At 50.7% G+C, this 27,481-nt stretch overlaps 1 protein-coding gene across 4 annotated transcripts in view; it reads left to right on the top strand.

Annotated features, from left to right (window-relative positions):
- Positions 1–27,481, top strand: part of LOC117037310 (contactin-3) — a 209,305-nt gene that overhangs the window by 119,148 nt on the left and 62,676 nt on the right. For all 4 annotated transcript variants that reach the window (XM_033133242.1, XM_033133240.1, XM_033133243.1 and 1 more), the window contains 2 exons: positions 25,060–25,263; positions 26,625–26,727. In XM_033133242.1, coding sequence (XP_032989133.1) covers positions 25,060–25,263; positions 26,625–26,727 — 307 coding nt within the window. The remainder of the gene's footprint in view (positions 1–25,059; positions 25,264–26,624; positions 26,728–27,481) is intronic.

The raw sequence follows: 27,481 nt of genomic DNA, 5'->3' as shown, positions 1-27,481 counted from the left end.
GATGTTCTAAGTCCTAGGTTGTCATTTCACGTCTTCACAGCATCTTCAGCAGGAGTAGGTTCCATCTCAAGAAACCACTCTCTTTGCTCATCCATAAGCAAACCCTCATCTGTTAAGGTTTTATCACAAGATGGCAGCAGTTCAGTCCCCTTCAGGCTGCCCTTCCAGTTCTCGTTCTCCTGCTGTTTCCACCACGTCTGCAGCGACTTCCACCACTGAAGTCGTATCCCTCAAAGTCACCCGTGAGGGTTGAAATTTGTTCCAAACTCCTGTAATGTTGACAGTCTGACCTATTCCCATGAATCACAAATGTACGATGGCATCTAGAATGGTGAATCCTTTCTAGAAGATTCTCAATTCACTTGCCCCGCTTCCACCAGAGGAATCACTGTCTATGGCAGCCACAGCTTTACGCAATGTATTTCTTAAATGCGAGGACCAAAAGTTGAAATGCCTCCTTGGTCCACGGGCTGCACGATGGACATGGTCAGCAGGCGTGAGAACTACAGTAACGCCGTCATCCGTCCCCTCAGAGCACTTGGTGACCAGGGGCATCGTCAGTGAGAAGTCATGTTTAAAGGAACCTTTTTTCCTGGTCAGTAGGTCTCACCAGTGGCTTGACATGCTCAGTAAACCATGTTGTAAGCAGATGCGCTGTCATCCGGGGTGGTGGTTCCATTCACAGAGCCCAGGCAGAGGAGAGTTACCACAATTCCTAAGGGCCCTGGATTTTCAGAGCGGTAACTGAGCCGTGGCTTCCACGGAAAGTCGCCAGCTGCGTGAGCCCCTCACCAGAGAGCCAGCCTGTCCTTTGAAGCTCTGAAGCCAGGCCCTGATTCTCGTCTCCAGCTGTGAAGGTCCCAGATGGCACCTTCCTCCAATATGGGGCTGTTTCATCCACATTGAAAATCTGTGTTGAGTGCAGCACCCGCATTCATTATCTTACTAGACCTTCTGGATAACGTGCTGCGGCTTCTCCATCAGCACTCACTGCTTCACCTTCACTTTGATTTTATGGACATACCTTCTCTCCTTAAACCTCACGAACCAACCTCTGCGAGCTTCACACTTTTCTTCTGCAGCCTCCTCACCTCTCAGCCTTCACAGAATTGAAGAGGGTTGGGCCTTGCTCTAGATTGGGCTTTGGCTTAAAGGAATGCGTGGCTGGTTTGATCTTCTAACCAGACCCTAAAACTTACTTTCTTTATATCAGCAATTAAGCTGTTTCACTTTCTTATCCTTTGTGTGTCACTGGAGCAACCCTGTTAATTTCCTTCCGGAACTTTCCATTTGGAGTCACAACTTGGCACAAGAGGCCTAACTTTTGGCCTCAGCCTTTGACATGCCTTTCTCACTAAGCTTTATCCATTCTAGCTTTTCATTTAAAGTGAGAGACACGTGACTCTTCCTTTCACTCAAACACTCAGAGGCCATTGTAGGGTTATTAGTTGGCCAAATTTCAATATTGTTTTATCTCTGGGAACACGGAGGCCCAGGGAGAGGGAGAGGCAGGGGAACAGCCAGTGGGTGGAGCAGTCAGAACACACACAGCATTTATCCATTAAGTTCACCGTCTTCTATGGGTGTGACGCATGGCAGCCCCAAAACAGTTACAATAGTGACATCAAAGATCCCTGGCCACAGGTCACCATAACACATACAGTAATAATGAAACAGTTTGAAATATTGCAGGAATTACCAAGATGTGACAGAGACATGAAGTGAATAAAAGGTATTGGAAAAATGGCACCAACAGACTTGCCAAATACAGGGTCACCACAAACCTTCAACTTGTAAAAAAAAACCTCAGTGTCTGCAAAGTATGTTAAAGCAAAACACAAGGAAGCAAGGTATGCCCATAAATGTATCCCTCAGTTTACTGTTTCTCTGAAGTTCCCCAGCTTTATCCTCTGCATTACACAGGAAAATGGAACAAATTCCAGCTTACCGCTCAAGTGTAAGGCAGAGATTGGTGTTTGGTCGCAGGGAGAATGGAGGACGCATCTGTCATCCCGAAACCCTCAGGTCTGAGAATATGCTGCTCCGAACAAGACTTGTATTTTCATTTATTCTTTTCTATAGTTTCCAAGATACAGTGTAACAAAGTGGAGTTGTCATTTTAGGCCTGAAAAGAATTAATAAGCACATGTTCACCGCTGAAATGCTCCTATATATCTTTTCTTTATTGCTTTCTTCCTCTGGCAGAAACAAAATAATTACTAGCAATGAGAAATCATGCAGCTGTTATATTTGAGCTATTTATTTTCCTTGCGCACACACTTGCGTGCACTCATTGTTTCTTCTCCATTTGGCAAAATCACAGATTTCTAAGGAAGAAAACTGGATGAATAGCATTGCACGCAGAGGAAGGAGGTATTTGTTTCTACAGCTCATTATAATATTTTAAATGCTACACCTATTTTAATTCCATAATATTTTAATAATGTGTAGGGCAAATTCCCCTATTGTATAACTTATTTTGCCAAAAAGGGAAACATTGTTATCTTTCACATATGTTCATTCTTGTAAATGCAGATCAGAGTATCACATTCCAAAACATTTTAAGATCTTGATTGGAATTACCTGGTACTTGCATATTATTTTGAGAAAATTGATATGTTATAATATTGAGATTTTGGCAGATGACATCATAAAAATGGTGGCATGAGGTGAGCCTTTTGAAATCTTCCCTGGAATTTACAACAAATTGAACAACTATAACTCCACAAAGGACTCCCTGTGCAGGAGACAGGCAAGACTAAGAGGCACATTACTGAAATAACCTAAAGGTGGGCAAATTGCACCAGCGGGGGAGGCGGGTAAGGGGAAGTGCAGAGACAGGGCCACGTGGGCACAGGATGCAGACCCCCTTGCTTAAAACCCTGGGCAGATGCTTACTTATCACAGATATAGTCACGTCTGCAGTCCGGATGCTGCCCATAGGACCCCAAGGCCTGGTGTCAGCCTGTCTCTGGCTGCCTCTCACTCCAGCAAGCCCCCTGTGTCCTCAGAGCCAAGAACAATTCCAGCACGTAGCGTACACTCCAAACAGGTGCCAGGTTCCTGCTGGGACAGGGTGTGGCTTCCTGCCAACGTGTTCAGCACAGCGTGCTGTCGGGAGGTCAGTCATTTGGGGTCACTTGGGTGCTTTGTGATAGAAGAAGGGGTGGCAGCTCCATGTAAGACAAGGCAGCAAATGGAGAGTTCCGGGTGTATTTTGTGAGCCGCAATGAGGTTTCAGTGGGGGGGCAGGTTTTGGGGAAACGTTTCAGTAGAGACCCAGCTGGATCCCTGGAGACCTCATCTATCCGTGACAGTTTCCCACCCATGCCTACTGGGAAGACAAGGAACAACACAGAACTTAGGGTTCGGAGTGTGACAGTGGGAGAGAAACAGGGGGCCTGGGACCCTTTGAAGCCTCACATCTCATTGTGAATATTCATGTGTTCCATCCCATAACATGTCCACATGGGAACTAGAGCCAGAAGACCAGGGCCTCACCCGTGTCCCCAATTCTCCCAGTCTCGCTGTCCTGTTGGTCCTCCTGGAGCTCTCAGCACCGAGGACCTTGCACAGGCTGTGCCATCGCCTGTAGCGATTGCCCCACAAGTCTTTGCATAGCTGACTTCTTGCCAGTGAGTGCTCACCCGCGATGGCTGTTTTCTGACTGCTGAGTCTAGGCCACCTCCTCTCCCTGTCACTCGCTGTCACATCAGTCAGGCTTATTTTCTTCATAGCATTTACCATTTTCTTACATTTCATTACTTATTTGCCTTATGCATTTTGAAAATGGCTGCCCTTTCATCACCGCAAATAACCCTCCGTGTGGGTTAGGACTTGCTACATTGTCAGCCCTGTGTCCTCAGAGCCAAGAACAATTCCAGCACGTAGCGTACACTCCAAACAGGTGCCAGGTTCCTGCTGGGACGGGGTGTGGCTTCCTGCCAACGTGTTCAGCACAGCGTGCTGTCGGGAGGTCAGTCATTTGGGGTCACTTGGGTGCTTTGTGATAGAAGAAGGGGTGGCAGCTCCATGTAAGACAAGGCAGCAAATGGAGAGTTCCGGGTGTATTTTGTGAGCCGCAATGAGGTTTCAGTGGGGGGGCAGGTTTTGGGGAAACGTTTCAGTAGAGACCCAGCTGGATCCCTGGAGACCTCATCTATCCGTGACAGTTTCCCACCCATGCCTACTGGGAAGACAAGGAACAACACAGAACTTAGGGTTCGGAGTGTGACAGTGGGAGAGAAACAGGGGGCCTGGGACCCTTTGAAGCCTCACATCTCATTGTGAATATTCATGCGTTCCATCCCATAACATGTCCACATGGGAACTAGAGCCAGAAGACCAGGGCCTCGCCCGTGTCCCCAGCCCTGGGCTCAGGTGCCGGGAAGCACACGCCCCCATCTAAGAAACACGGAAGACCTGACTCCTTTGCACACTTGCAGACCTTAGCCTTAGAGGTGGGCTTCGTTCCTAACTGCTTCCCAAGCAAAGCCTGCTGATTAGATGTCACAGGAAGGTCTTGCTGATGGGAGAGCCTGCTTGTTGGAGGAAGAGCAGCGTGTAGGAGGCTGGCCGTTGTGGTCAGATGCTCAGCGAGCAGTGGAGAGCGGGCTGTGGGGTGGGAGAGAATGAGCAGTGAGAGGACCGCGGTGTCACAAGGCTTTAGCTCTCCTGCCATCAGTTTGTGACACCACATTACAGTATGTCACCTAAAGCTTCTGCTGTCAGAGTTAAATTATATCCCTCCGACTCAGTTTACTAGGAGAAAGAAGTGACTCCTACTTTCTCAAATGGTTCTTACTCACTTTAAAGTTGAATTCGGCCCCAGAATCAGCTTGTGTCAGGTAATGGTGTGAAGGAGAGAAGAATGAGAACGTGAGTGGTTTCCAGGTGCAGCTGCAGGGATGGAGGCCCGTGGGTCAGGGCGGGCTGCTGAGAAGCCCCCGGAAACAGTGCCCTCCTGTCCTGTCGCCGTGAGTGCCTGCTCATGCCAACTCATTCCTTAAAGGAAGGGCATCTGGGCCTGTCTGTCGTGTGAACAGTTAGAAAGTTCTGTTTAAAGAAAGATTCGTCTGTATCGTGATTGAGCTTCATGGATAAATGAAATCGGATCTTACGAAGTAGTGGAACCAGGATACCTTACACCTTTTTTGGACATTTTCCTGAAGAACTGAGTTGCCCTTTCGGTTAAGGTACTTTTCTGTCACCAGGTCACGAGTTGATCCCACCTGAGCTTCTTTTCTCGCACAAGCGTGATGTACTTTCATAGACGTTGTAAAGTCACACGTGTGTTATCATTTGCAAATCCAAGTCACGGAAGTCCTATGCTTTGATCTCATAACTGATACGAAACACTGATCCACAAACTTATGCAAACACAGACACTGTATTACCGTTTCCTTTGGTTGCAAATCAGTCCTTAAAATACCACAGTCATTGATGGAGTCTTAGAAACAGTTCCCAGGAGCCACAATGTTCACGTACAGCTGTGTGAGCCACAGTGACCACCAGCAGGCTTTGTACGGCTGGGCACCCACAGCTGCTATGTCGCCCTGTGCAGCAGTCACCTGGCATAGTGTGCATGCTGACCTTCATGCCTAAATAGTCCTCTGGTTCCTTAAGAGTTCACTCCCAGATGGGGGGGCCCTTCTGTTGCTATGGCTGCAGGGAATTATTGATCACAGTTATACTTTTAAACCTAAAATGGCCCAGTGATTGTCACAATTTCTTATAAAACTTCACGATTGCAATTTCTTATAAAACTTTCCAAAATAAGTCTTTCTGAAATAGAAATTCTGCACACTTGTGCGCGACAAAGGGTGGTTGTTTTGCAGGCAGGGAAACGTGTTAATTACCGGGGAGCAGATTCTAATTGGAAGAGTAATGAGAGGTACCAGGCTTCTGGGGTGACCCCAGCTGGGATGGTACGCGGGCCTGAGAAAGCAATTTAACAGCAGCTCTCAGCTCTAGTGTTGCCATCTGCTCCATGGAGGCTGTTAGGAACACCTTCTGTTTGAAGAAAAACAAACGGGAAAGCTAAAAGCAAAAGTAATGGGATCTTTGAAGGAGAAAAGAAAGCCTGATGTTCATTCAGAGGATCATCCCTCTGTGTAAAATTTACTGACAATTTTTAATTAGATGCATCACTCAGAAATTTACTTCTCTCTATCTGGAGATCCAGTTATAAGTCTGTGTCTGAAGAAGCCCTCTAACCTTTTCACTTACCCGACACAGCCAGGCAGAAGCAGACTAGTCACCATGTTTTGAGGTGACCAGTATAACTAGGTCACTTAATTCACAAGCACTTATTTTATACCCACACTGCTGGATACAGAAATAGAAAAGTCACCACATGGCTCAGAGCTCCGTGCTGCTCAGAGTCTGGTGAGGGGCACAGCATGAAGAACATAAAGCCATGGGATGAGCAGTAAATGGGGGCTTGTCGTGCTCTGTGCAGAGGTGAGCAGGTGGGACCACAGGTGAAGCAGCTGCCCGTGACTCACAGGTAGCCGGCCACCTGTCACCACTGACGCACAGCAGACCAGGCGCAGCTGTTTCAGAGCACAGTTTGAGACACAGTGAAACAGTCGAGCTGAGTCAGTTTCTAAAGTTTAGACAAAAGTAGTGGGGAAAGAAGTGATGGTTCTGAACACCTCGTGGCAAATACTTTTCTGTTTGCGTTCACTTTTCACTCTTGGAAAAAAACCCTGCGCAGTAAGAGTGTTGGTCCATCTGCAGGGGTGAGGTGCCCCCACCCAGAGCGGCGGAACGGCCGCCCAGGGCTGCCTGGCTGACTGCCAGCATGGGGCTGGATCCCTGTTTGCTTCTTGGTTTTGATCAAGGGCTTACGTGAGCCTCTGAATGCCGGCCACTGCTGTGGTCCTTCATAAACATGCACCCACTGGGGGACGGACTCCAGTCTGTGCTGTTCAGTCTCAGAGTCTTCCGAGTGTGCGTGTATGTGTGTAGATGTGTGTGCACAGGTATGTGTGTGCACGTGTGTACATGTGTGTGCGCATATGTGTATGTATGTGTAGATGTGTATGGTGCATGCGTGCATATGTATATGTGTATATATGTGTATACTTGTGTGTATGTATATCTGTACATGTGTATGCACAGGTATGTGTGTGCATGTGTGTGCACGTGTGTATGCACGTGTGTATGTGTGTGTACACGTGTGTAAGTGTATACATGTGTGTGCACGTGTGTGTATGTGTATGCATGCGTGTGCGTGCGTGTGTCCATCTGTATGTGTGAGGGTCTGACAGGCCGTCCCGAGTGCCCAGCACACTGGTGAGAACAGGTCATGATTCAGGTCCATCTGATTAGCTCTCTGAAGCATGTGTGTTGCCCTCAGCTGTGGTCGTAGCAAGTCTCACCCCCCGAGCCCTCACAGCAGCCCAATGCTGTTGCCCGAGATTCTCAGGGCCGGTAGGACACACAAGAGCATAACCAGTTCTCAGGAGAGAGTAAACCCCGCAGGTGTGTGTGTGAGCAGTGTCTGGCGCAGACGCCTCAGGCTGCTCTGCTAAGGACAGTTTTGATCATTAGCTCAGTTCACACACTGTCCCTTTATCTTAGCACCGTTAACATACCTTGCATTTCCATCGCACAGGAAACCTTCTCCACATATTTACTCACTTGACATCCCGAGAGCCCTGTGTTTGCAGGCAGTTTTCTGCGAGTTCGAAGCATTTCCACACACCCCAGTCCCTCATGCCAGCACAGTCCCTCGGGGGTGAAGTCCCACCCCCGCTGACAACACGCAGCCACGGAGCCACCGGGGAGCAGCAGATGGAACCAGGGCCCCGCTGGTGTGTGGGGGAGGGGCTGATGTCACATATATCGCAAACGCCTAAAACTGCTTTTTGCAAGCTTTCTTAGCGCCACTGCATTTTCCCGATTAACACTGGAACAGTTTCGTTTATCTCCAGAGAAACATAAATACTCCTTCCTCAGCGTTTCCTCTTCTTTGCTCTTTTATCATCGTGTGGCTTCTTCATATAGCTTTTTACTGTTGGCCGGACACACAGATTGAGATCGGGTGTCACATGTCCCAGTAAAATGCACGCCCGTGATGTCACTCAAATGATGACCCTTTGCCACTTTGCTCTGTGCGGGATTTAAAATGTGAGGCGTCCACTTCTGCTGGCCAGAAGGCTTGTGGTATGTTGGTTCAAGACCCCACTATTGCTCTACTGCCATTTGCTTAATGAACATCTGGGAGGTTCATATATTTTCTGAGACTACGTGTTTCCATGACTCAGAGGCAGGCTTTCTCCCTATTTTGTAGCTACTACTTACTACCCTTTGAGTTTTGACTTAATAAATGGGAAGAACGTTTTGTCCTTAAATTTAACCCTAAACCCCTCACCCCTGTAGACTCATTTCTGTACCAGTTTGAGGTGCACATCTGCACAGATGGGTCCAATGACACAAGTGTGTTTCTGTGATTATGTTGGCTTTTCCCAGGAGGAGGCAGAAATTCCCTGAGCTGTCAGCCTGGTGTGTCGTATCCCGCTGCACAGTCTCCTCACCTGAGGTCTACTCTTTTCCTTCTTTTATTGAGATTTTTCTAGAATGCACTTTCTTGATGTTCTACGTGCTTCAAACCACGATTCCAATTCTGCTTGTATTACTGTCACGCTCTCAGAGGTGTGTCAGCGACACTTGTCCCCATTGTCTGTTCATTGATGGCTGCCAAACGGTCAGGTTCAACATCGGGGTTCTGCAGGTGGAACAGGAGAGATTGCACTGTCCGTCCCACCCTCACTTCTGTCCTCACATGCACCCACCCCCTCCCATCGTGTCCCCGTCACCTGGGGACACGTCACATTTCTCAGTTGTCCCCTCGGCCTAGAATGTCCTGATCCTTTCAGGGTCTGCCCCTCCATGTTAATCACATGTCACGTTAAGTGTCACCACCTTAATGACACTCCTTGCAAATTGAGAAAGCGACAGCCACACTCTTGGAAATAGTGCCACCGGGAGGAGCAATGAATTTAAGAGAAGGAAATTCAAAAGGTTTACAGTTGTGAACAAAGATTTCTGAGGGCTGTCAGAGTGCAAATTTGAACAGCAGCAATCGGAAGCAATGATGGGGTGTCTGGGGGGTGCGTTCCAGAAGACGGGCGCCCCGATCAGTCGGCCACCCTTCCTGGGGACACAGGCCCTGGGCTCCGGCTTGGGCAGCAGTCTCGCTTTTGCACGGAGCTCAGCAAGGACTCTCGTGCGGACGTCCACCCAGAGCTGCCTAGAGTGTGGGGATGCTGGTGCAGCCCCGAAGTCTGTGCTGGGACAGGGGACACGGGACGAGCTGCTGTGGTGGGCGCAGTGCAGCAGGTCTCCGAGCAGGGCCTGAGGGAAAAATGGAGGGAGTGGAGCTAAACAGTGTCACTTAGGAAAAGCCGAGACGCACGACTGGCAGGGAAGGCGTGTGTCAGCCTGGGGGGCCGTGTGCTGAACGGGGATCAATGCTGAAGCCCAGACGCACGACTGGCAGGGAAGGCGTGTGTCAGCCTGGGGGGCCGTGTGCTGAATGGGGATCAATGCTGAAGCCCAGGTCAGAGTCGCAGCAAAACCCAGCCCGATGCCCGCCCGGCCCGCAGCACGGCTCCCACGCCCGTGGCTGTGGCCCCAACTTGCTAACCTCTCCCGAGCTGTCACCACTGCGTCGTGTCAAGTACATAGTTCGGCGTCCGTTCACCACAGGGCCTGCCCCACCACTGGCGCCCCTGGCACTGGGACAGACACCCCCTCGGGCACGTTTGTCCCCATGTGCTTGCACTGAGTCCTGCCTTCTTGTCTTTGCAGCACGGCCTCTACCTAACATCTCACCTGTTCACTTTTTGTTATTGTGACTTTTATAGAAGGTACTTCCATGATGTTCTAATGGCTTTGCAATTGCTGAACAGATGTGTGCTGGGTGAATGGGAGGGCGGGACGGAGGGACAGTGGAAGGAGAGCACGCGGAGCCCTGGGCACTGGCCTGGCCCTCGTCACTCTGACAAGTGCTCCATGAAGGCGCCTCCTGGGCCTCAGCACCGCCCGGCTGGTGGAGTCGTGCTCTGTGATTAATCCCGAGCTAAATTCTCACCCCTCCCCGTCTGCACTCTGCCCTTCCTGCCCTCTCTCCTTGCTTCATTCCCCTCCCTCTTCCTTCCTCTTCCTCCCCTTTTCCATGTCTCCTTCTTATACCATCTGTCATTCCATGGTCTGTCTCAACTTCTTACACAAGTAAAGTCACATGAGAATTCTCATCAAAATTAAAACACAGTGTCTTACTTAAGAATCAAAGTAGGAGGATGCAAAATATTAATAATCATATAAGTAATAAAGCATAATAACAGCCACATTCATTGAGCGTTCCCCAAGCGCCACCGCGACGTGTAAGTTCCCTAATCTTTGCCGTGGTGCCATAAGGTTGTGGGCGTTATTTTCTGTTTCACAGATGAGGGCATAGAGCTCATGGTCAGTAAGCTGCTCAAGGTCACACAGCTGACGGGCCGCAGACCCAGGTCCAAGATCAAGGACGTGAGCAGTGCCAGCCCTGTCTGCCAGCCCACAGCAGGCACTGGCCGCTTACTCCTGGCCGCGCTCTGTCTTTGTGGCAGCTCAGTGCCCTGCATGTCCTCCCATGTGCAGTGGGGTCGTGCTGGGGAGGAAGCGGGGACAGCTCCGGCACACGTCTCCAGGTGGGCAGGGACGGTCGGGCTGCCACGCTCGCTGGCATTGCCACACCGTCACTGTGTCACAGGCTGTTACGTGTGCAGTCCCTGTGGCAAGACACATCTCTGGGCATGCACGGCATGGAACGGGTTCCTGTTGTAATGTGGGGTGTGGGGTTGTGGCAGAAAAACCAACATAGACAAAAGGCGCTCAGTGTGATACCAGCCTTGGGATTCCAGCTTTCTGCCGGTCCCCACTGCCCAGTCATGTGACCCATCTGTCTGACCAAGGCGTCCTCTGGCTGTCACTTGTGTCCGTCACCACCTTTGTCATGGTGGGGTTCCCGCGGGGAGTGCCGCTTAGTGTTAGGCTTGGTGGCCCTGCAGCCGGGGGACGCGTGGGAGGACGGGCTGGCTGCTGAGCCTGTGCCAGTGATGGCGTGCGGTGCTCTGAGGAAGGACCCCTGTCCTCTGGGACGGCTGTGCTCTCTGCTGTCTCACTTCCAGACTGTGCTGGCGCTCGCAAATGGGTGGTCACCTGTTTGCTTTTTCCCCCAATGCTTTCTGGGGCCTGATGGAAGACAGAATATTGACACAGAAAACTGGAACCCGCTGTTCTGACACAAAGAGCCTTTTTTTTCAAACAGATCAGATTCTCGGCAGAGAGATAAATGGCTTTTACCATTTTTCTTCTGTGGAGACAGCAGCGGCGTCTGGGCCCCGTGCCCCCCCAGACCGCGCAGTTTGGGACCCTCTCTGTCAGGGACTAAGGCGTGGCTGGGGCAGCTCCATAGTGACACCGCCGGGCTTGTTCTCGAGAGTTGTCCAGGTCCTGGAAGGTGCACCTGCGCCATCTAATCACGATGAGAGGTGAGCAAGGTGTGTGATGCAGGGTCAAGTTACAGAAGAGAGCGGAAGGAAGGGCCTCCTACGGCCGTGGCCACGCTCGTCCCCAGGAAGGGAGGGCCTCCTACGGCCGTGGTCACGCTTGTCCCCAGGAATCTGAATCACGTCCGGAGTGCTCTCCGTATCTCCCAGAACAGTGAGGCTTCCTTCCTAGTCTTAGGCTCGGGCTGTAGACTTGGGCCTGCAGTTTCCCTTTCATCGCCGGCTGGTGTGTGCAGTGGAGCTGGATGCAGGGGAAGAGCAGTGGGCCACTGGTCGGAGGGCACACCTGCCTGGCGGTGACGCCCTTCCCTACTGCACCTGAGCCCTCACACCCAGGGGCCTCACACGCCCGTCAGAAGACAGTCGTACCTCCTGCCTCGTGGTGGTGTGACCCTTAGCAGAGGGGTCAGCACACAGACCAAACGCCTGGCACGGAGTCAACTCTCACTGATTTGCTGCTGCCGTTACCAGTGGGGCTGGTTGTCACTGTCACTGATACTCTGCCCACACCTGTAACACTTCTCAAAGCACAAAGCCCAAAGGTGATGGCATGGCCCTTGGGCGAGTTGTTCTTACCCGTCGTGGGTGTGTGTACAGAACAGATTTATACGAGTCAGGCACATGCTGCCCACAGGGAGGAAACCTGTTCTCTCATGTAACTAGGAAAGCCTCCTGTGTGAAAGTAACTCCCAATTTACACTGACAGCGGTGGGGGATTGAATTGAGTTTAGTTGTTTCCTAAATATAAAAGCCAGTGCAACTCCACAAACTTTGTCTGCAAATATCTAATATATAGTATCGTAGGTAAGGGTCAGTAATTTTAATAATCAAAACTATACTGAAACACCTAATCTCTCCCGTCAGGAACTCACACACAAAGTCTGTTGAAGCTGCGTGTCGACAATAAGTCCAAACTAAAAAATTAATCGGCTGTGTGACTAACGCCAATAGAAGTCGTATTAATGCCCAGTGTGGAAACAGCAGGCATTCGCTTCAGTCATCCAATTAAGACTTTGATAAAACATAAGAGATGAGTAAGAGTCTGGTGGCTTTTTCTCTTAAGTGAGTGTGAGAGAGGCTGGAGGCTCAGAACACCCGCACTCCCGTGTGGGGACCACGGGACGGCTCCCTGGGTGAGGCCCGTCCATGCTCCTGCCTGGGCACCTGTGGGACGTCCTGGGAGGAAGAGTCGGGGACGTGTTGTGTATCCAAGGTCAGTTGTAGCTGCCCCTTATCAGGAAGACTTGTTAAAACGAATGTAATTATGAAGGTTAATTTTACAGCTTTTTTAATGAAAGTTTTTAATAAAAATGAATACGTGACTAGATTATAAAAACTATTTTCCATGAATCTTTGGTTTTTTTAAACAGCTATGAGAACCTCCAAGTATTCATGTGCTATATAGTTTTTTTCTTGCAGTGATCTTTTGAGTCACATTTAAAATACTTGAAATTCGAAAATCAGTGATTTCACAGCTACTCACTCAATTTGAGTGTATCGGTCGTAAGAATTATATAATCAATATTTCTAAGATGCTTTATGTACCCTGTAAACTTTTAATACATTAGCTTCTCAGAAATATTTACAGTGTAGACATTCTTATTTAAATTCATGTTCCTTTTGAAGTTGTCAATATTAACGCATCTGTTTTTAAGGTCCGTTAGGTGCCCCCACTGTGAGAAGCACAGGGGTAATTTTAGCTCCGTGAAACGTGTTTGATCAGAGAGGACCATGGCACGTGGTGGTTGCTGTCTGGTGACGAGACCCTGCAGCCGACCATCCTCTCCATGGCTCAGTGCTGCAGGCTTCTTCCCACCTTTACACACTGCCCCTTTCACCCGGGATGACAGTTTTTCAGCTAAAGACAAGGAGAGACCGTTTTTAATATCCAGGGTCCCCTTCTGTGCACAGGCGTGGTGCTGGAATGTTAGATAGAAATGGTTTCTTGTCCTACTGGTGTGAGTGAGGTTCAGAAGTGTGGTGGGATGGAGGCCTTTTCTCATTCCCATTTAACTTCTCTGTGGTGCCCAGAACAATGGCACAGCAAGGAGCCTTTAAGGACCAGCTCTACTGATTTTAAAGGCAAAGGCCGATATCAGCATCCTGGGGACACGATAACATGTGTCCATGACTCAAGGTTAGAGGCAGTCAGCTGACATTTCCAAGTGATCATTCCCATTTGGAAACATTTCCAAAGGGAGTTAGAAACAGAACTCCAAATCCTGCCTTCTCCAGGCACCTCCTCCACTGCGAACCCCTGTGTGGGGGACAAACTTTGTTCATCTGGTTAGTCTAGCCAAAAGAAAGCTTGTGGCACCTGCATTTTTGGTATTTCTCAGAGCCAATGTTGGGTCCTGTTAGTTTTCTGCCCGAGCAGACCAGGTGAGTTTTTCAGAAGCCTGAAACCGGCTTCTGTCTGCTCTTTGGAGTTATACTCTCATCCTTCTTCTGCAGTAGGATTACTTTGTTCCGCTCTGCCCAGTTCTGCCAGGGGTTCCCATGGAAGTTAATTCTTGCCAGGCTCCCCTTCCGGTCTGCATATGTGGTGGTAACTACAGATCCTTAGTGCACTCCTCTGATTCCCTGGAAGGGCCCAGAACAGCCCCGCCCGCTGGCCCGTCTCCTGCACATCACGGTCTTACAGGCTGTCCCTGTGGACAGCACGGGAAGCCTGTCTGCCCTCCCCACTCGGGCAGGTGATTCTGTCCTGAGTGCCCTGCAGCCCTGCCTCTCTGCTTCCCCCCTGAGCCTGCTTCTTGCACATTTCTCTGCAGTGTAGGACCCCCCCCCCCACAGAGCACAGGCAAATAAGAAGGAAAAGTAGCAGAGTCAGAGTCCAGCCACAGGCATTCATGGGATGTCCACTGTTGGTCACACGTGCCCTCAGCACTGTGTTTTCTTGTTTGCTCTGCGACCAAACCTGCCAGGCAGCACCGTCATTGTCTTCATCTCACCAATGAGGAAAGGGAGGCACAGAGCGAAAGAAATGTCCTGCAGGTCCCGGAGCTCTAGGCACCCGGACCGAGGCCGGAGCCTGGTCACATGGGTGCTGCCCCTCCCATCCCCGTCAACTCTTGTTCTGACCACTGCCCTGGGCCGTCTTCTGTTGAGACACTGTTTTGTAAAGGAGCTTCGATATTTTAAGGTACAGAGAGAGCGCACACCAGTGGTCCAGCCCTTTTGAATCCATGGGCTCCTTGGAACTGTTGGGATTTACTGTCCCTCACAGGTGGGGACCTGCGTGGGGAGACCGTCCTGCGCGTGTCCGGGCTTTGCCCCCGTAGCGGGACTCGGATCCGTCCGACTGTTGATTTTGGGGACTCCCCTGATTGTCTTAGTTTCCTTATCTGTTTAAAACAGGATGACGGCCGACTTTCCTCATGGACTTAGCTGAGGGGTAATGAGGAGGGAGTGTGTTTTGTTGCTAACAGCTCAGTCTTCTCACTGTAAGTGCTCAGCTCAGCTGCTTTCATTGCCATTTGTATTTTTGAGAGAAAAACTGCATGGCGCCCAAAGTCCCAATGAATTCAGTGACGCTTTTTGACAGGATGGATATTCTTGTCCGTCACAGTGTCGCTGACCGTTCAATGGCGGACCTGTCTGTCCGTTAATGTCACACTGACTAAGTTCAGTCTCTCCGTGCAGCGGGTACGTGGATTCTGTAACCTTAGGGCAACCTCAGTGTCCCCGAAGAATGCGTCTGCAGCCGAGGCAGTCTCATGCGACTGTCCCATTTGTCCCAGGAGAGCAGTTGAGACCAGAGGTTTTAGTGACTTCACCAAATGTACGTACCTAGAGTAGGAGCCAAGCCAAGTGTCAGCCTCAGGGCCCACAACCCGACACCCACGCCTTCTCCCTTCCGTGACGGCCCCAAAGCGTCTTTCCAGTGGGTTCTCAGCCCGAGGGCATGCCTGGTCCCACCGTGATGTCCTCAGGGTGCCACGTACTCTGTAAATGTCTGCGGTCTGCTTCCCGTCCGTGTTTCTCCCTGCGAAGCAGTTCAGGCTTCCTTTCATGTCCTGTGTCAGAGGCTGGGAGGGGATTTGGACACTGACACAGGAGGTCCCATGTTCGGCCTCCATCACAAGTCACCTGGTGCCTCCGGGTTGAGGGTCAGACCCTGTTGCTAACACCCATCTCATTACCTCCTTTTGTTCCTTTGTTTCCACAAATGGCGCCAAAACAAGAACTAAGTGGAATTTGAAAATCTTCCTCTAGAGAGAAGTGATACAATGCGTCACTTTTATCAGAGCCCAAGTGTAAGTGTCTGTGAGTGACAGAAATAAAACAACTATGAGGTCACTGATCTAAAATCCGCTTGCTAAATGCTCTTTAACACATTTGTAACTGGAAGCTAGACAATCCCTTCCCGGCACACCATCTAACGGTCAGCTCACTGAATTAATTAAATGAAGGGATGAAAGGAAGAACTCTGCTCATAAGCTTCCCAGAAGATACACTGTTGAGGCAAAGTGTGGTGTAAAGCAATTGTGAGGAGTTTCCATAGTCCCAGGGCCTTACACAACATACGGCATCAATAAAGACAGAAACTGGGATGGAGCAGAGGCCCGAGTCCCACTGAGTAGAGCTGTAGCTGAATGTTAGCTGCCGGCACGTAAGGGACAGAGAAGGAGACGGATCTCTGTATCGGCTCCAGTAAGATGGAGGCAGAGGATCAGGTCCGCGGGCTGACCCAGCGGGAACGTGCGTTTCGGATGAATGTATAATATTTGGAAAATGAAAGGCAGTGTTGTCTGTAGGGAGGATAAATGGATGACATGGTGTCAGAAGTGGAAGGAAGGAAAGGTCCGCACCCCTGAGTTTGACCACGGGTCAGTGGACACTTCTGTGGGCGGTGTGGAATTGCAGGGGCGTTTGGTCTTGGCTCCTCATCCCAGCAGAACCCCAGGGGCACCTCCTTCCTGCATGTTTGCTCCCTGGGAAGCAAAGCTTTTCCTCCGGTTGGCTGGAGAGCTCTCTCAGGCTGGCATTTTTCCTTCCTCACAAGGAAACCTATCTCCTTTGCTACAAGTGCTTTGTAGGGAACTGTTTGAAAGGGGGCACCCGGCTGCTTTACAGTTCAGGGTGTTGTTTCAGGTAAATACATTTGGAACAACAACAACAAAAAGCTAATGCTCTTATAACTTTAATCATACTTCTTTCTTGTTTGAAAATGATAAAGGGAAGATGTGGTAAAGTGGCAAACATGAACTGTGTGGCATTTTGGGGGCAGCTGTCAGTGGAACCTTATCCTTAGACTGTTAAGTATTTGAGTTGGGTTAAAAGCACAGTCCTTTTCCCAGGTGAGCTTCGTGGTGGCGTGAGCCTGGACACCTTTTTGCATGGGCGGAAGTGAGCTCAGTGACCTATTTTCACTCAATTAGGATGCAGTTCTTTAACCTTCTCTGCCTCCGTGCCTCGTGTTCTCCAGTTTTGCAGCTCACGATGAAGCCAGTGTCCAGTCAGTATTTTGTGTCCGAGCGAGAATCGGGTTAGAAGAGTGGCCTCCGTACGAGTGAGTAGGAGGGCCTTACAGCATCCACTCTGCAGGCGCGGGACGGGATCACGGCCCCGGGAGCTCAAGGCTGACGTGCAGCCCTGGCCGCGCTGAGCCGGCGTGCTGCTCGCTGGCCGTCACACAGCTGCCACCGCTGCCCACAGCCCCACACATCGTTAGTTACAAATGGCTTGTTTGTGACTCGATCGGCGTGATGTTGACAGAGAGATCGGGTAAGGAAAATCCGCTCACGTAGCAAGGGTAAAGCCGCTACTAGAAATTAACATTAGATCAGAAGTTGTTTGTAGAACTCGGAGACTCTCACCTGATACAAACGGCCACCATACAAGGGGCTCTTACGACAGGGCACAGCCAGGAAGGGCAGTGCAGTGTTTTCCGCTGGCCTTGAGCTCTCGTGTCCCTTATCCCTGGGCGGTACACAGCGTGAAAGAGTCGCTGCCCTGGGGCCTCGGACACCTGCCTCAGCCTGAATCTTCACTGGTGGCTGTGCTGTGGTGACGAGAGAGCAGCAGAGGGGAGGGAACGGCATGTGGACCACTGGACGGCGACGCCAGTCAGTCCGCATCACGATGTTTATGAGCAAAGACCAGAAAGTAAGATGGCTTCTAAAACGGTCACACGCTACACAAATGAACATTTTCACGGAAGCCTGCATTTGAGCAGTAGCCTTGTATTTCTTATGTATATTTCTTTCTAACATCAGGATTTTTTAAGCTAAATGAGGAACATGGCAGGAAAAGGCTACAGCAGTTGGTGTCAGGCTTTGAGAGACATTTCCACAGAGTGGTCGAGTGACAGTTTTTCCCAGACCCGTCTGTGTGGTCAGGTAGACGGTCGCGAAGATGGCGGGGGAGACAGACACAAGTGAGGGTGTGAACACGTGTGTGTCGTCCACGTAAGAAACGTGCTCACCTGAACGCTGCTGTCCTGACTCTGCTCTATCAGATTCCTCGAAGCCCGCAAACCGTTGTCTGTGTTGCACTTAAACCCGCGCTGCTGTGAAATCCCAGAGCGTACCCTTCAGCGCCCGAAGAAGGTGGCAGTTATAGAGCCCCGCGGATTTGAAGGATGCGGATTGCTTTCGATTATTGATTTCTTTGGGCGTTGCTTTTTGTTATCATGTTTGTTTCAGACCTTTGGGCATAATTGCGTGTCCTGCCATAATCAAATATTTAAATACTGTTTAAAAACAAAATGAAAAACAGGTGACATTGTGCTATACTAATATGTAATTTATAATAAAGACACCCCTTTTTTTAAATCTATCATTCAGAAAAGTTAGACAGCTCAGAGGTGGCAAAAATCCGTTTTAGAATGTTTTTACCTGGTGTTGGACGCTGTCCTATTCTGACGAGCGGCTGACGAGCGGCTGAAGGTGCAGTACTAGGTGCCACCCGTGAGGGGAGGGGACTTTGGTCTCGGCTTCCTGAGGACTCAGTTACTGTCCCATCAGAAGCCCCTGCTGCTTTGGCAGGACAACTTCATCTGCCGATAACCTCAGTTCTAGTTACCAGTGAAAATGGTCATTTTATTCTGCTTTAAAAAATCATCCACATGGAAGAAGAGAAACATCAAGTCCCCATGGTATTCCTTAAAGAAAGAGTTTTAATTTCCGTAAAAGAGAATGAGACGCACGGAGGGACAGAAAGGACGCAGGTCCTGCAACGCTGCGGCCTCATTCACGGACCGTCTGTTGTCTCACGTATTGCATTGTATACGTTCCCCATCCGTGGGGTCATTTTGTGTCACTTACAGCCCCATGAGACCCCGCCTGTAATGAGCTTCTGAGAGTTGATGTGGGAATTACAACCCAAAGCACCAGCCCTTGGTTCCATTACGCAGTGGGCTTCCTGCCTTTAGCTGGCACTGAAGGAAATTTCCATTTTGCAAGGACAGTGTAAACTTTGCATATCATTTGAATAGCAAGGCAGGCCCATCTAATTATAATTGGGTCCAATTAGCACTTCCGGGGGCTGTGAGAGCCTCTACCTTCTGGACTGCAATTACAAACAACGTGGGATTTGCTGTCACTGAAGTCATAAGTGTCCATTACTCCCTGTAAGTGATGAGGGCAGTGCAGCCCCGCCGGACGGCCGGGTGGACAGGAGGTCTGCACCCCACGCACTGTGGCCATGCTGTGCCCCCCCGACAAGCACTTTCTTTTAGCCACAGGAGTAGGTCTTGGCCATGAAGCTCTTGATTGGCAGCAGCAGGGCAGTTTTGAGTGAATCCTAAAACCACCTTCTAACATTTCCGGGGCTCTGAACTCCTCCGAAAAGGTAAATTTTTGTGATGAAAATGAGGACGCCGAGAAGAAATGCGTTTTTCTCCCAAGGTCTCCTACCTGAAGTCCCAACTGTGCTGGTGGGGGTCTTCCCGAGGGTCCTTGCTTTAGGGTCACGTCTGTCCCCCAGGAGCTGGGGACACAGTCACTGCAGGACAGGTCTACCCGAGGGCATTGTCACGTCTTCAGCAGGAAGCTCAGGAACTGTCGTCCTTGGTTGTCCTATGAAAGGCTGGCCTCCTTCTCTAAGCCGCCCTGCAGCTTCAGGGCCCGCACCCACGGAGGGAGCCTGTCGGTCCGTGTCTGGCCTTGTCTCTGCTCGTCCTCAGTCACCCCAGGTCACTGCTGCGTGTCCTTGAGTGTCACTGGACTTGGCTTGCTTGCCCTCGTCTTCAGATTTTCTTGGAGCAAGGAGACAAGGAGGGATCAGATCCGCCAAACACCTCGAACTAAGGAGGGAGGAGGGAGGTTTATTCAAAAGGAGGAAAAAGAGTCCCTCGCGCGAAGAAGGAAGAACACGAGAACATAAGGAAAGGCAGCCTGGCCTCGAGGGGCCTCGGCGTCTGCATGATGGTGGGACGGGCCTTTGGCTCCACACGGCTCAGCAGCCCTGGTGCCAGAAGGCAGGGGGGCCACGGCTAGGGGGGCGGCCTCCCCACCGAAGCTTAACAACAGAGACCAGACACAGGGACCCCTCGTCAAGTCAGGATGTGATGGGAGAGCCGGGCGCCCACTGAAAACACCCCAGTCCCTGAAAGAAAACGGGGGAGTCAAAAACGGCGGAAGTGTCCATCACGCCGTGGGGCTGGCCTAGCTGTGTTCCCTAAAGGCCACTAAAGCCGGGGACACAGGGACGGTCGAGCGACGCCTGAGCCTGGGAGGCTTCACGGGCCAGGACCACGGGGCAGCCCCAGGGAAGAGAGGAGGGGAAGTGAAGCCAGACGGGGCCGCCAGCTCACGGTGAGACCTGTAGGTGACACCAGCCGAGAACAGGCTCAGCCAGGCTTTCCTTCAAAGGTCAGATAAATGTCTCAGGCTTTCTGGGCCGTGTGGTCTCTGTGCAGCCCCAGCTCTGCCCCTACAGTGTGGGCGGCTGGAAATGTGTCCCGATGTTCGAGTGACAAGGCAGCTGGCAGGCGGGGCTTGACCCTACCTGTGCCCTGTGGCCTCCGGCCTCAGACCAGCCCTCAGGTGTGACGGGGGAAGGACACGCAGGCTTCCTGTTTCCCGCCGGGTCTTGCCCCCCGTATCTCGTATCTCGGTTCCCTCAACAGTCAGGCTCCTTCGTGGTCTGCATCCCAGGGCTGAGGCGGAATGTAGGCTAAACCAGGACACGTGCTGGCAGTAGCCGTGTTGCCCCAAATGAACGACTTACAAAGCAGCTTTGGAAAGACCCCTCGCCTTCGCCTTTGAGGTGCGGACTTCTGAACCCCAACCCTTGGTCACGGCTTCCTTGGACCTCAGGTTATCCTCAGCTCTCTACGTGCTGTAGGTTTCTGAGTACGCCCTGTGCCCCAGACCCTCACCAGGCCCTGTCCTCTGTAAGCATCATGGCAAAACTCTCCTCCCCGCCGTGTGAATCAGTGGAAACAGCCTGAAGTGACAAGCGAGCTCTGACAGCCTCCTACACATGTCTTCTATTAAAGTAGGTCAAGTTTCCCAGTTGGAAACCAGCAAATGGCCAAAGTCACTTTTCAATTTTGCCCAACTACAATTTCTTCTAGAACATTCGTATACTGAGCCTGAAACCTCCCTCTTAATAGAATTTTATAATGGAGCTAGAATTATACCCTTGCACGTCAGTGCTGTGTATATTAATGCATTTCCAGGTAAACACTGGGGTGACGTATTTCATGTCCTGTCGACAGGCCTTACACTTAGGTGACCCGGGAAGGATTGTGGCTGAGAAGTGATGGCTTTCCTCACACATTACTCTTTAAAAAGCAGAGTTTCCGTAATTCATTTTCTTAATTTATGGCTTTGATTGGTAAAACCTCTTTGTTCTCTAATAAAAACTATTTCCGTTCCTAAGATTCATGTTAGTAGGAAGCCCAGTGGCCAAGTGCCTTTGGCATAATGGGTTTGTGATTTACACCAGAGGTGCTGCAGAGTCGGGCTTGTCTGTGGAGAGAAAATTATCATTTTATTACAGCTCGGTGTTTATCATCGCTCATAAACCTACGTGGAAAATCTCCAAAGAATGCTGATTTGATGTGTATTTTATGTTGCGGTATACAATTAACATTTATTGCAAATGCAGGTTTTGATGAGAAGTAAACCCTGAGAGTATTGCAGCAGGCAGGCTTCCCTCATTCTGGAGGCTTCAAACCTGTTGTCTTCCCACGTTGTCAATCAGCCTGACCGCGTGCATGGTGACACCGTCACGCGGCCGTCGGTGCCGTCGCAGATCTTTCTCTGAGACCTAAGTGCGTCGTTCCGTCTTGGTGAGAACATGTACAGAGACGAGGTGGGGACTACAGACGTCTGTGCAGCGTATGAAACACGGGGTTGATTTCTCCGTGCGTCTTCGGGGCCTGAATCCACAAAACCATCAGGAATCCATTTGCCTTCAGGCCCTTGTTGTCGTTCCTGTCTCGCCCCCCCACCCCCCCATATCGATCGTCTAATCCTGTGATACCAGACCTGAGTCTTCCTCATGCTTTCTAGGTGAAGTTCTTCTCTCCTTTCTGTCTGGCCATTTGTTTTTCTTTGGAAATATCATCTATGGCCCTTTGCCCTGGGCCTGGACCTGATAAAAGGCTCAATTGCTCATTGTCACCATCATTTGCATCTGCTTCCTGCTGTGACAAATTGTCACCAACTCAGCAGTTCAAACCACACAGGTTTATTATCTCACATTTCTGTAGCTGAGAAGTCAGCACAGGTCCCACTGGGCTGAAATCAAGGTGCCAGGGGGACAGGGCCACTCCCTCCACGGCCCCAGGGGACAGTCCACCCCTGCTTTTGTGGCTTCTGTCTGCTCCCCAGGGGACTTAGAGCTCTGCTTTCAAAGCCACGTATCCTCCCTGGCCCTCCTCTCTCCTTTGATTTTGTTTGTTTGTTTTGTTTTTGTTTGTTTAATAAGAACCCTTGTGATTACACTTTGTTCTCCCAGATCCATCTCAATAGCCTTAACTTAATTACATCTGCGAAGTCATATTACTTCCCCGCTGCTGTGAAGAGGACATGACTTCAGTGGCTGAAAGCACACATCCATCCTTACAGATCTGCAGGGCCAGTCTCGGTGTCACTGGCTAAAACCCGAGATGCTGGCAGGCCTGTGCGCCTTTGGGCGGCCCAGGGAGAGTCTGGGTTTGTTGTCTGTTTGTTTTTGCCTTTTTCAGCCCCCGGAGCCCCATGGAGCCCGTGACCCACGAGCCTTTTTCCCACCTTCAAACCAAGAACAAAGCATCTTCAAATTCTTAGCGTTGTGTGACGACCTCTGCTCCCGTCACCACATTCTCGTCCCCGACCCCCCCACCCCCCGCCTTCCCCTAATAACAACCTTCAGTTTACACCCCACCCACCTGCCCACCGGGGTCCTCCTCCCAACTCACCCCCTTGTCTAGTGACACCTGGAGAGGCCCTCTGGCCGTGTCAGGTGACGCGTCCATAGGTAGTGGGAGTCGGGGTGTGGCCTCTCCCTGCAGAGCTGTGACTCCTGCCTGTGATTTCAGGCCCTGACCTCCCACACTTGTGTTTGAAGCTCTCTGCCCAAGTGTCAGTCTCTCCAGGGAGACCTCTTCTGTCCCCAGAGTGGTTCCTCTTCCTACTCCCCCAGTTCCTTCTGCTTTTCCCAGCTCAGAACCATGGAGTTAGTCATGTTCTGAGGCAAAGATTGGTCCTCTGGACCTTCTGAGGAGACTCTGGGAGAAGCCATGCAGGGAGACCAGGTGTTGTTCTCCTTAGTCCATCTGTGTCCCGACTTAGGCTGTGTCACTGCTTTTAGCTGAAATCACATGTACTCACTGTGAGGGGTGCGACAAGGTGCTGTGACAGACCTGAGGTGTCTGTGCAGGACGCATGCTGTGCGTGTCCCGGGGTTTGTGAGGCTCACCAGGCAGCTTTGTGCTGGATGCTGCTCCAGGATGAAGCCTGGGGCTGAGGCGCTGTTGCTGCATCTCTGAGACAGGCCTCTCCTCCCGGTTACACTGGATCCCAGAAGAATGCAGGAGCTACAGCCCCTGCAAACAGCAGCGTCTTGCCATTGTGTTTTCAAGTCACATATGAGAGTTTGGGGCTTCTGTGCAGTAACGTGGCCCAGGGAGCAAGGGTCCCATGAAGGGGCACGTGTCCTCTGTGTCTGGTGGAGTCTCGATGGGCCGCCCTGCTTTACGCTGTGACGCTCTGTGTGTAGGGAATCAGTGTGTGTATTTGCAGGTCCTGGGGCTGAGGGGAGGGGTCATCTTGGTGGACATTGGAGAGACGGACAGTTTTGCAAAAGGTGGTCAGTGGAAAAGGACGTTTCCTCCAGGACCAAAGGGGAAGGGCGATTTTAAATACGGAAGAGACTCTGATACGCAGTTTTAGCCACACCATGTCTGTGCAGGTCCTCTGAGAAGCTGCCCCGAAGATGGCATCGGAGCATCAGACTCCAAAAGAAACTGCTGGGCGAAGTGCCTGAGAAGGGTGAAGGCGGAGGGGGCAGCAAGGGGTCCCGGAGGCCGCAGACTAGGAGTCAGGTCTGATACCCGTGCGGGAAGGTGGGGCCACGGAAGGCGGAACCGGACAAGCTGGCCACAGCCCGTGTGCTGGAATGTCACCGTGGCTCTGGAGACAGGGCCCCCTGCAACAGGGCAGGCTGTGCTAAGAGCCCTCGTCCCACAGACAAGCAGTCACTCCTCTGAGGACCTGCTGTACCGTGACCCTGAGGTTCCAGGAAACGCTCCTCTTCTCTTTGCACGGGAGGCACTCAGCAGCCCGATCTTATCCTGAGCTAACTCCGCGAACACCTTCTGGGGACTGAGTACTCGTGATGCTTCACGTTGTGATTGGCTGTGGGCAGGCGGGTAACAGTGGGCGTCACTGGCTTACCGACGGTCGGACAGGGATGGCTACGTCACTCGTCCTGACGTGCACAGGGGACCGACCGGTGTGGTGCTGCTCTGCTTGGCGGCACCTCCCAGGTCACAGGGGCAAGGGGCTCCTCAGAGGAGGTGGAGGTGGTTCCTGGTGCTGGGCCGAGCGTTTGGCGGTTGTGGCGGGGGAGGGGCAGGGGAACGGGCGTCTCAGGCCCTGGAGACGGCGGTGCCAAGACCGTGGTGCAGGGACGGCGTGGGCTTCTCACGGCGCAGTCTCTTACTCAAGGTCAGTGTTTGCACATTATTCCTGAGACCACTGAGAACTGGGTGATGGTTTATGTGAGGAGGTGACGCGCCGAGAGCGTCATTCTGAAAGATCACGGGACATGTAGTGTGGAGAGAGAGTTAGAGGGTCAGACTGGAGCCCGAGAGCCTGTGCGGAGGCGTCTGGAATAGCAAACCCGGGACGTGGCAGTGCCGTCCCCACGGCAACGCTCGTCAGCAGGGCCCCCCAATAATGCAGGACCACGCAGGACCACGTCACGTGCCTGTTTCTCTGTGACCAGCCACAGAAACACTCAGCCTGACTTTGCAGTAAGGTGCTTTTGTACGTTTTTAATACACTGTGGCAACCTGTCCTTAATGGAATTTCCTTCTCTCCCAATGTTTTATTAGAACTTTCATACGCTTGGATCTTCAATGAATACCCATCGTTTGTTGAAGAAGATCGTCGGAGATTTGTCTCCCAAGAGACAGGCCACCTCTACATAGCCAAGGTGGAGCCGTCGGACGTGGGCAATTACACGTGTGTGGTGACCAGCGCACTGACAGCCGCCAGAGAACTGGGCTCACCGACTCCTTTGGTGCTGCGTCCCGATGGTAGGACATGTTTCAAGGTGCAGTCCTGAGTGAACGTGCTGTGGTACAAGCAGAAACAAGGGGAGCGGGCAGTGTGAAGTATGTCTTGAAGAGTCATCATCTCATTTGTTTCAGAATAAAAACGATTTATGACTAAAATGGTCCCATGAACCAGAGGTCCCAACATGCTTCGTTATGTGCAGGGAGCAGAGCAGAACAAGGAGCAGGAACCCTCGGGGGGAACAAGGAGCAGGAACCCTCGGGGGGATCAGTAAGGGTCTCACGATGGTGACAGCCGACGTTAAACCAGGCAGGGCCCCGCTGGGTCCCCGGGAAGCCAGCTGTCTTGACTTCCCTCAGCCTGAGGTTCTCAGCGCTCTAGGGATTCGTTACAGGCTAAAAACCATCTCTCTCAGAAAGAAGAAGAAGAAAACATGTGGACATTAGTTCCCCAGAACTCACTTATAACTGAGAGTCCGTGCCCTGTGGCGAACGTGTCTTCATATTTATTCTACACCCCCCGCACCCCCAGCAGTGCTGTGTGTATACTGGATTCGCTGAGAGTGGGTGTTAAGTGTTCTCACCAGAAAGAAAGCAAACTGAACATGTTATCTGTGAGGTGCTGTGATCCTAGCCTGACTGAGATCATCCTCTCACACCTTCTATAGACGCATGTGAAGTCATCACATTTTACACTGTAAAAACAATCACGTTGTACAACCTAACATACCATTTTTACTTGTCGTTCGTACCTCAGTAAAGCTGGGAAAAACGTTTTGTGCACCCTTCCTGGGGGCAGACCCGTTAGCCCAAGGACCTGGCCCCTGACACCTGACACAGAGCTGTACCTGCAGGAGTGCCATGTCCTCGGCTGTCCCAGCACTTCCAAGCAGTCATAACGGCATGTGACCGCCCCCGATTTTTCAGCTACCATTTATCGTCCCCAGGGAGCCACTGAGTAAGTCTGAGATGACCGGTGTCTGTGCCACAGGCTCCTTAAGTGAAGTCCCTCCTGTAACTTCTGCTCTTAAGGATGTTCCACAAATCCTGCTACATCGTCTGTTTCTGTTTGACTAGAAATATCCAGACTGAACACAGAATACAAAGCCTCCTGTTTTATATAATGTGAAAAGCATGGTGGTTTTCTTGGAACCGTGCTGGAAACAGTCATTTGTGACTCACAGACTCTAATCCTCAATGTTTATGAACATGGCACGTTGGCCCGAGTCAGCACGGCCTCGGAAGGCGCCGTGCAGGTGCTTAGTGGGAAATGTCAGTCAGAGAAGCTGGTTCACAATGGAGGAAGGGAACATCGTATTTCGGGAACAGGGGACAATGCCAAGGAGACGGGGCACTGTTAACTGTGTATTGTGGATTCCCAGGTGTGATGGGGGAATACGAACCGAAAATAGAAGTTCAGTTCCCAGAGAGTCTTCCGGCAGCGAAAGGTTCCACTGTGACACTGGAATGTTTTGCCCTTGGAAAGTAAGTTGGATCCCTTTCATTCGGACGCGCTGAGCTATTCATTAGGTGGTCGGAGAGACGGAGATAGTGTCTGACAGACTCTTCCTTACTTGCTGAAATTTTCTTTTATATCAAAAGCAGAGGAAAACTAAAATCCAGGGGAAATGCACATATATAATTTAGTTTGAAACTTTAAAGGCAATTTGCAGAAAATGACTGTGCCTGTCTAATTTCGTAAACTAAATTGGTGTTATTTTTCTTTTCCTTGTTCATCTGTCATATTATAATACAGTGGGTATGTGTGAGACCTTTACGCTAAATCATGATTTTAGTCAAGAAAATACACCATTTATTTCATTAAAATGTCAACTTGAAGTCAGTCTTTACATCAGGTTTGTGTAACTGACAACTGGCGATATTTTCTGCACAGATGAGCACTGGACTTATCGGGGGGGTCACTTCTTAGATTATATAAATGACCACTGCACTGTACACCTGTAACTAATATAAAATGATACTGAATGTCAACTATGATTAAATACGTATATATAGTTACAGGACGTAAAGTACAGCATAGGGAATATAGTCAATGGAATTGTAACAGCTGTATTCAATGTCAAAGGGGTAGTAGATTGGGGGGGTTATCACTTTGGGAGGGGTGTAAATATCTAATTGTTCTATTGTTTGTACACCTGAAACAAACAAACAAACAAAAAACCTTGTGCCTTTTGCTGAGTCCAAACCAAAGCTTTACTCTGTGGAGCCAAAAAGGCTT

This window comes from Rhinolophus ferrumequinum, chromosome 17 (genome assembly GCF_004115265.2).
Source record: "Rhinolophus ferrumequinum isolate MPI-CBG mRhiFer1 chromosome 17, mRhiFer1_v1.p, whole genome shotgun sequence".
Lineage (NCBI taxonomy): Eukaryota > Metazoa > Chordata > Mammalia > Chiroptera > Rhinolophidae > Rhinolophus > Rhinolophus ferrumequinum.
This window is presented reverse-complemented; position numbering and strand designations above follow the sequence as displayed.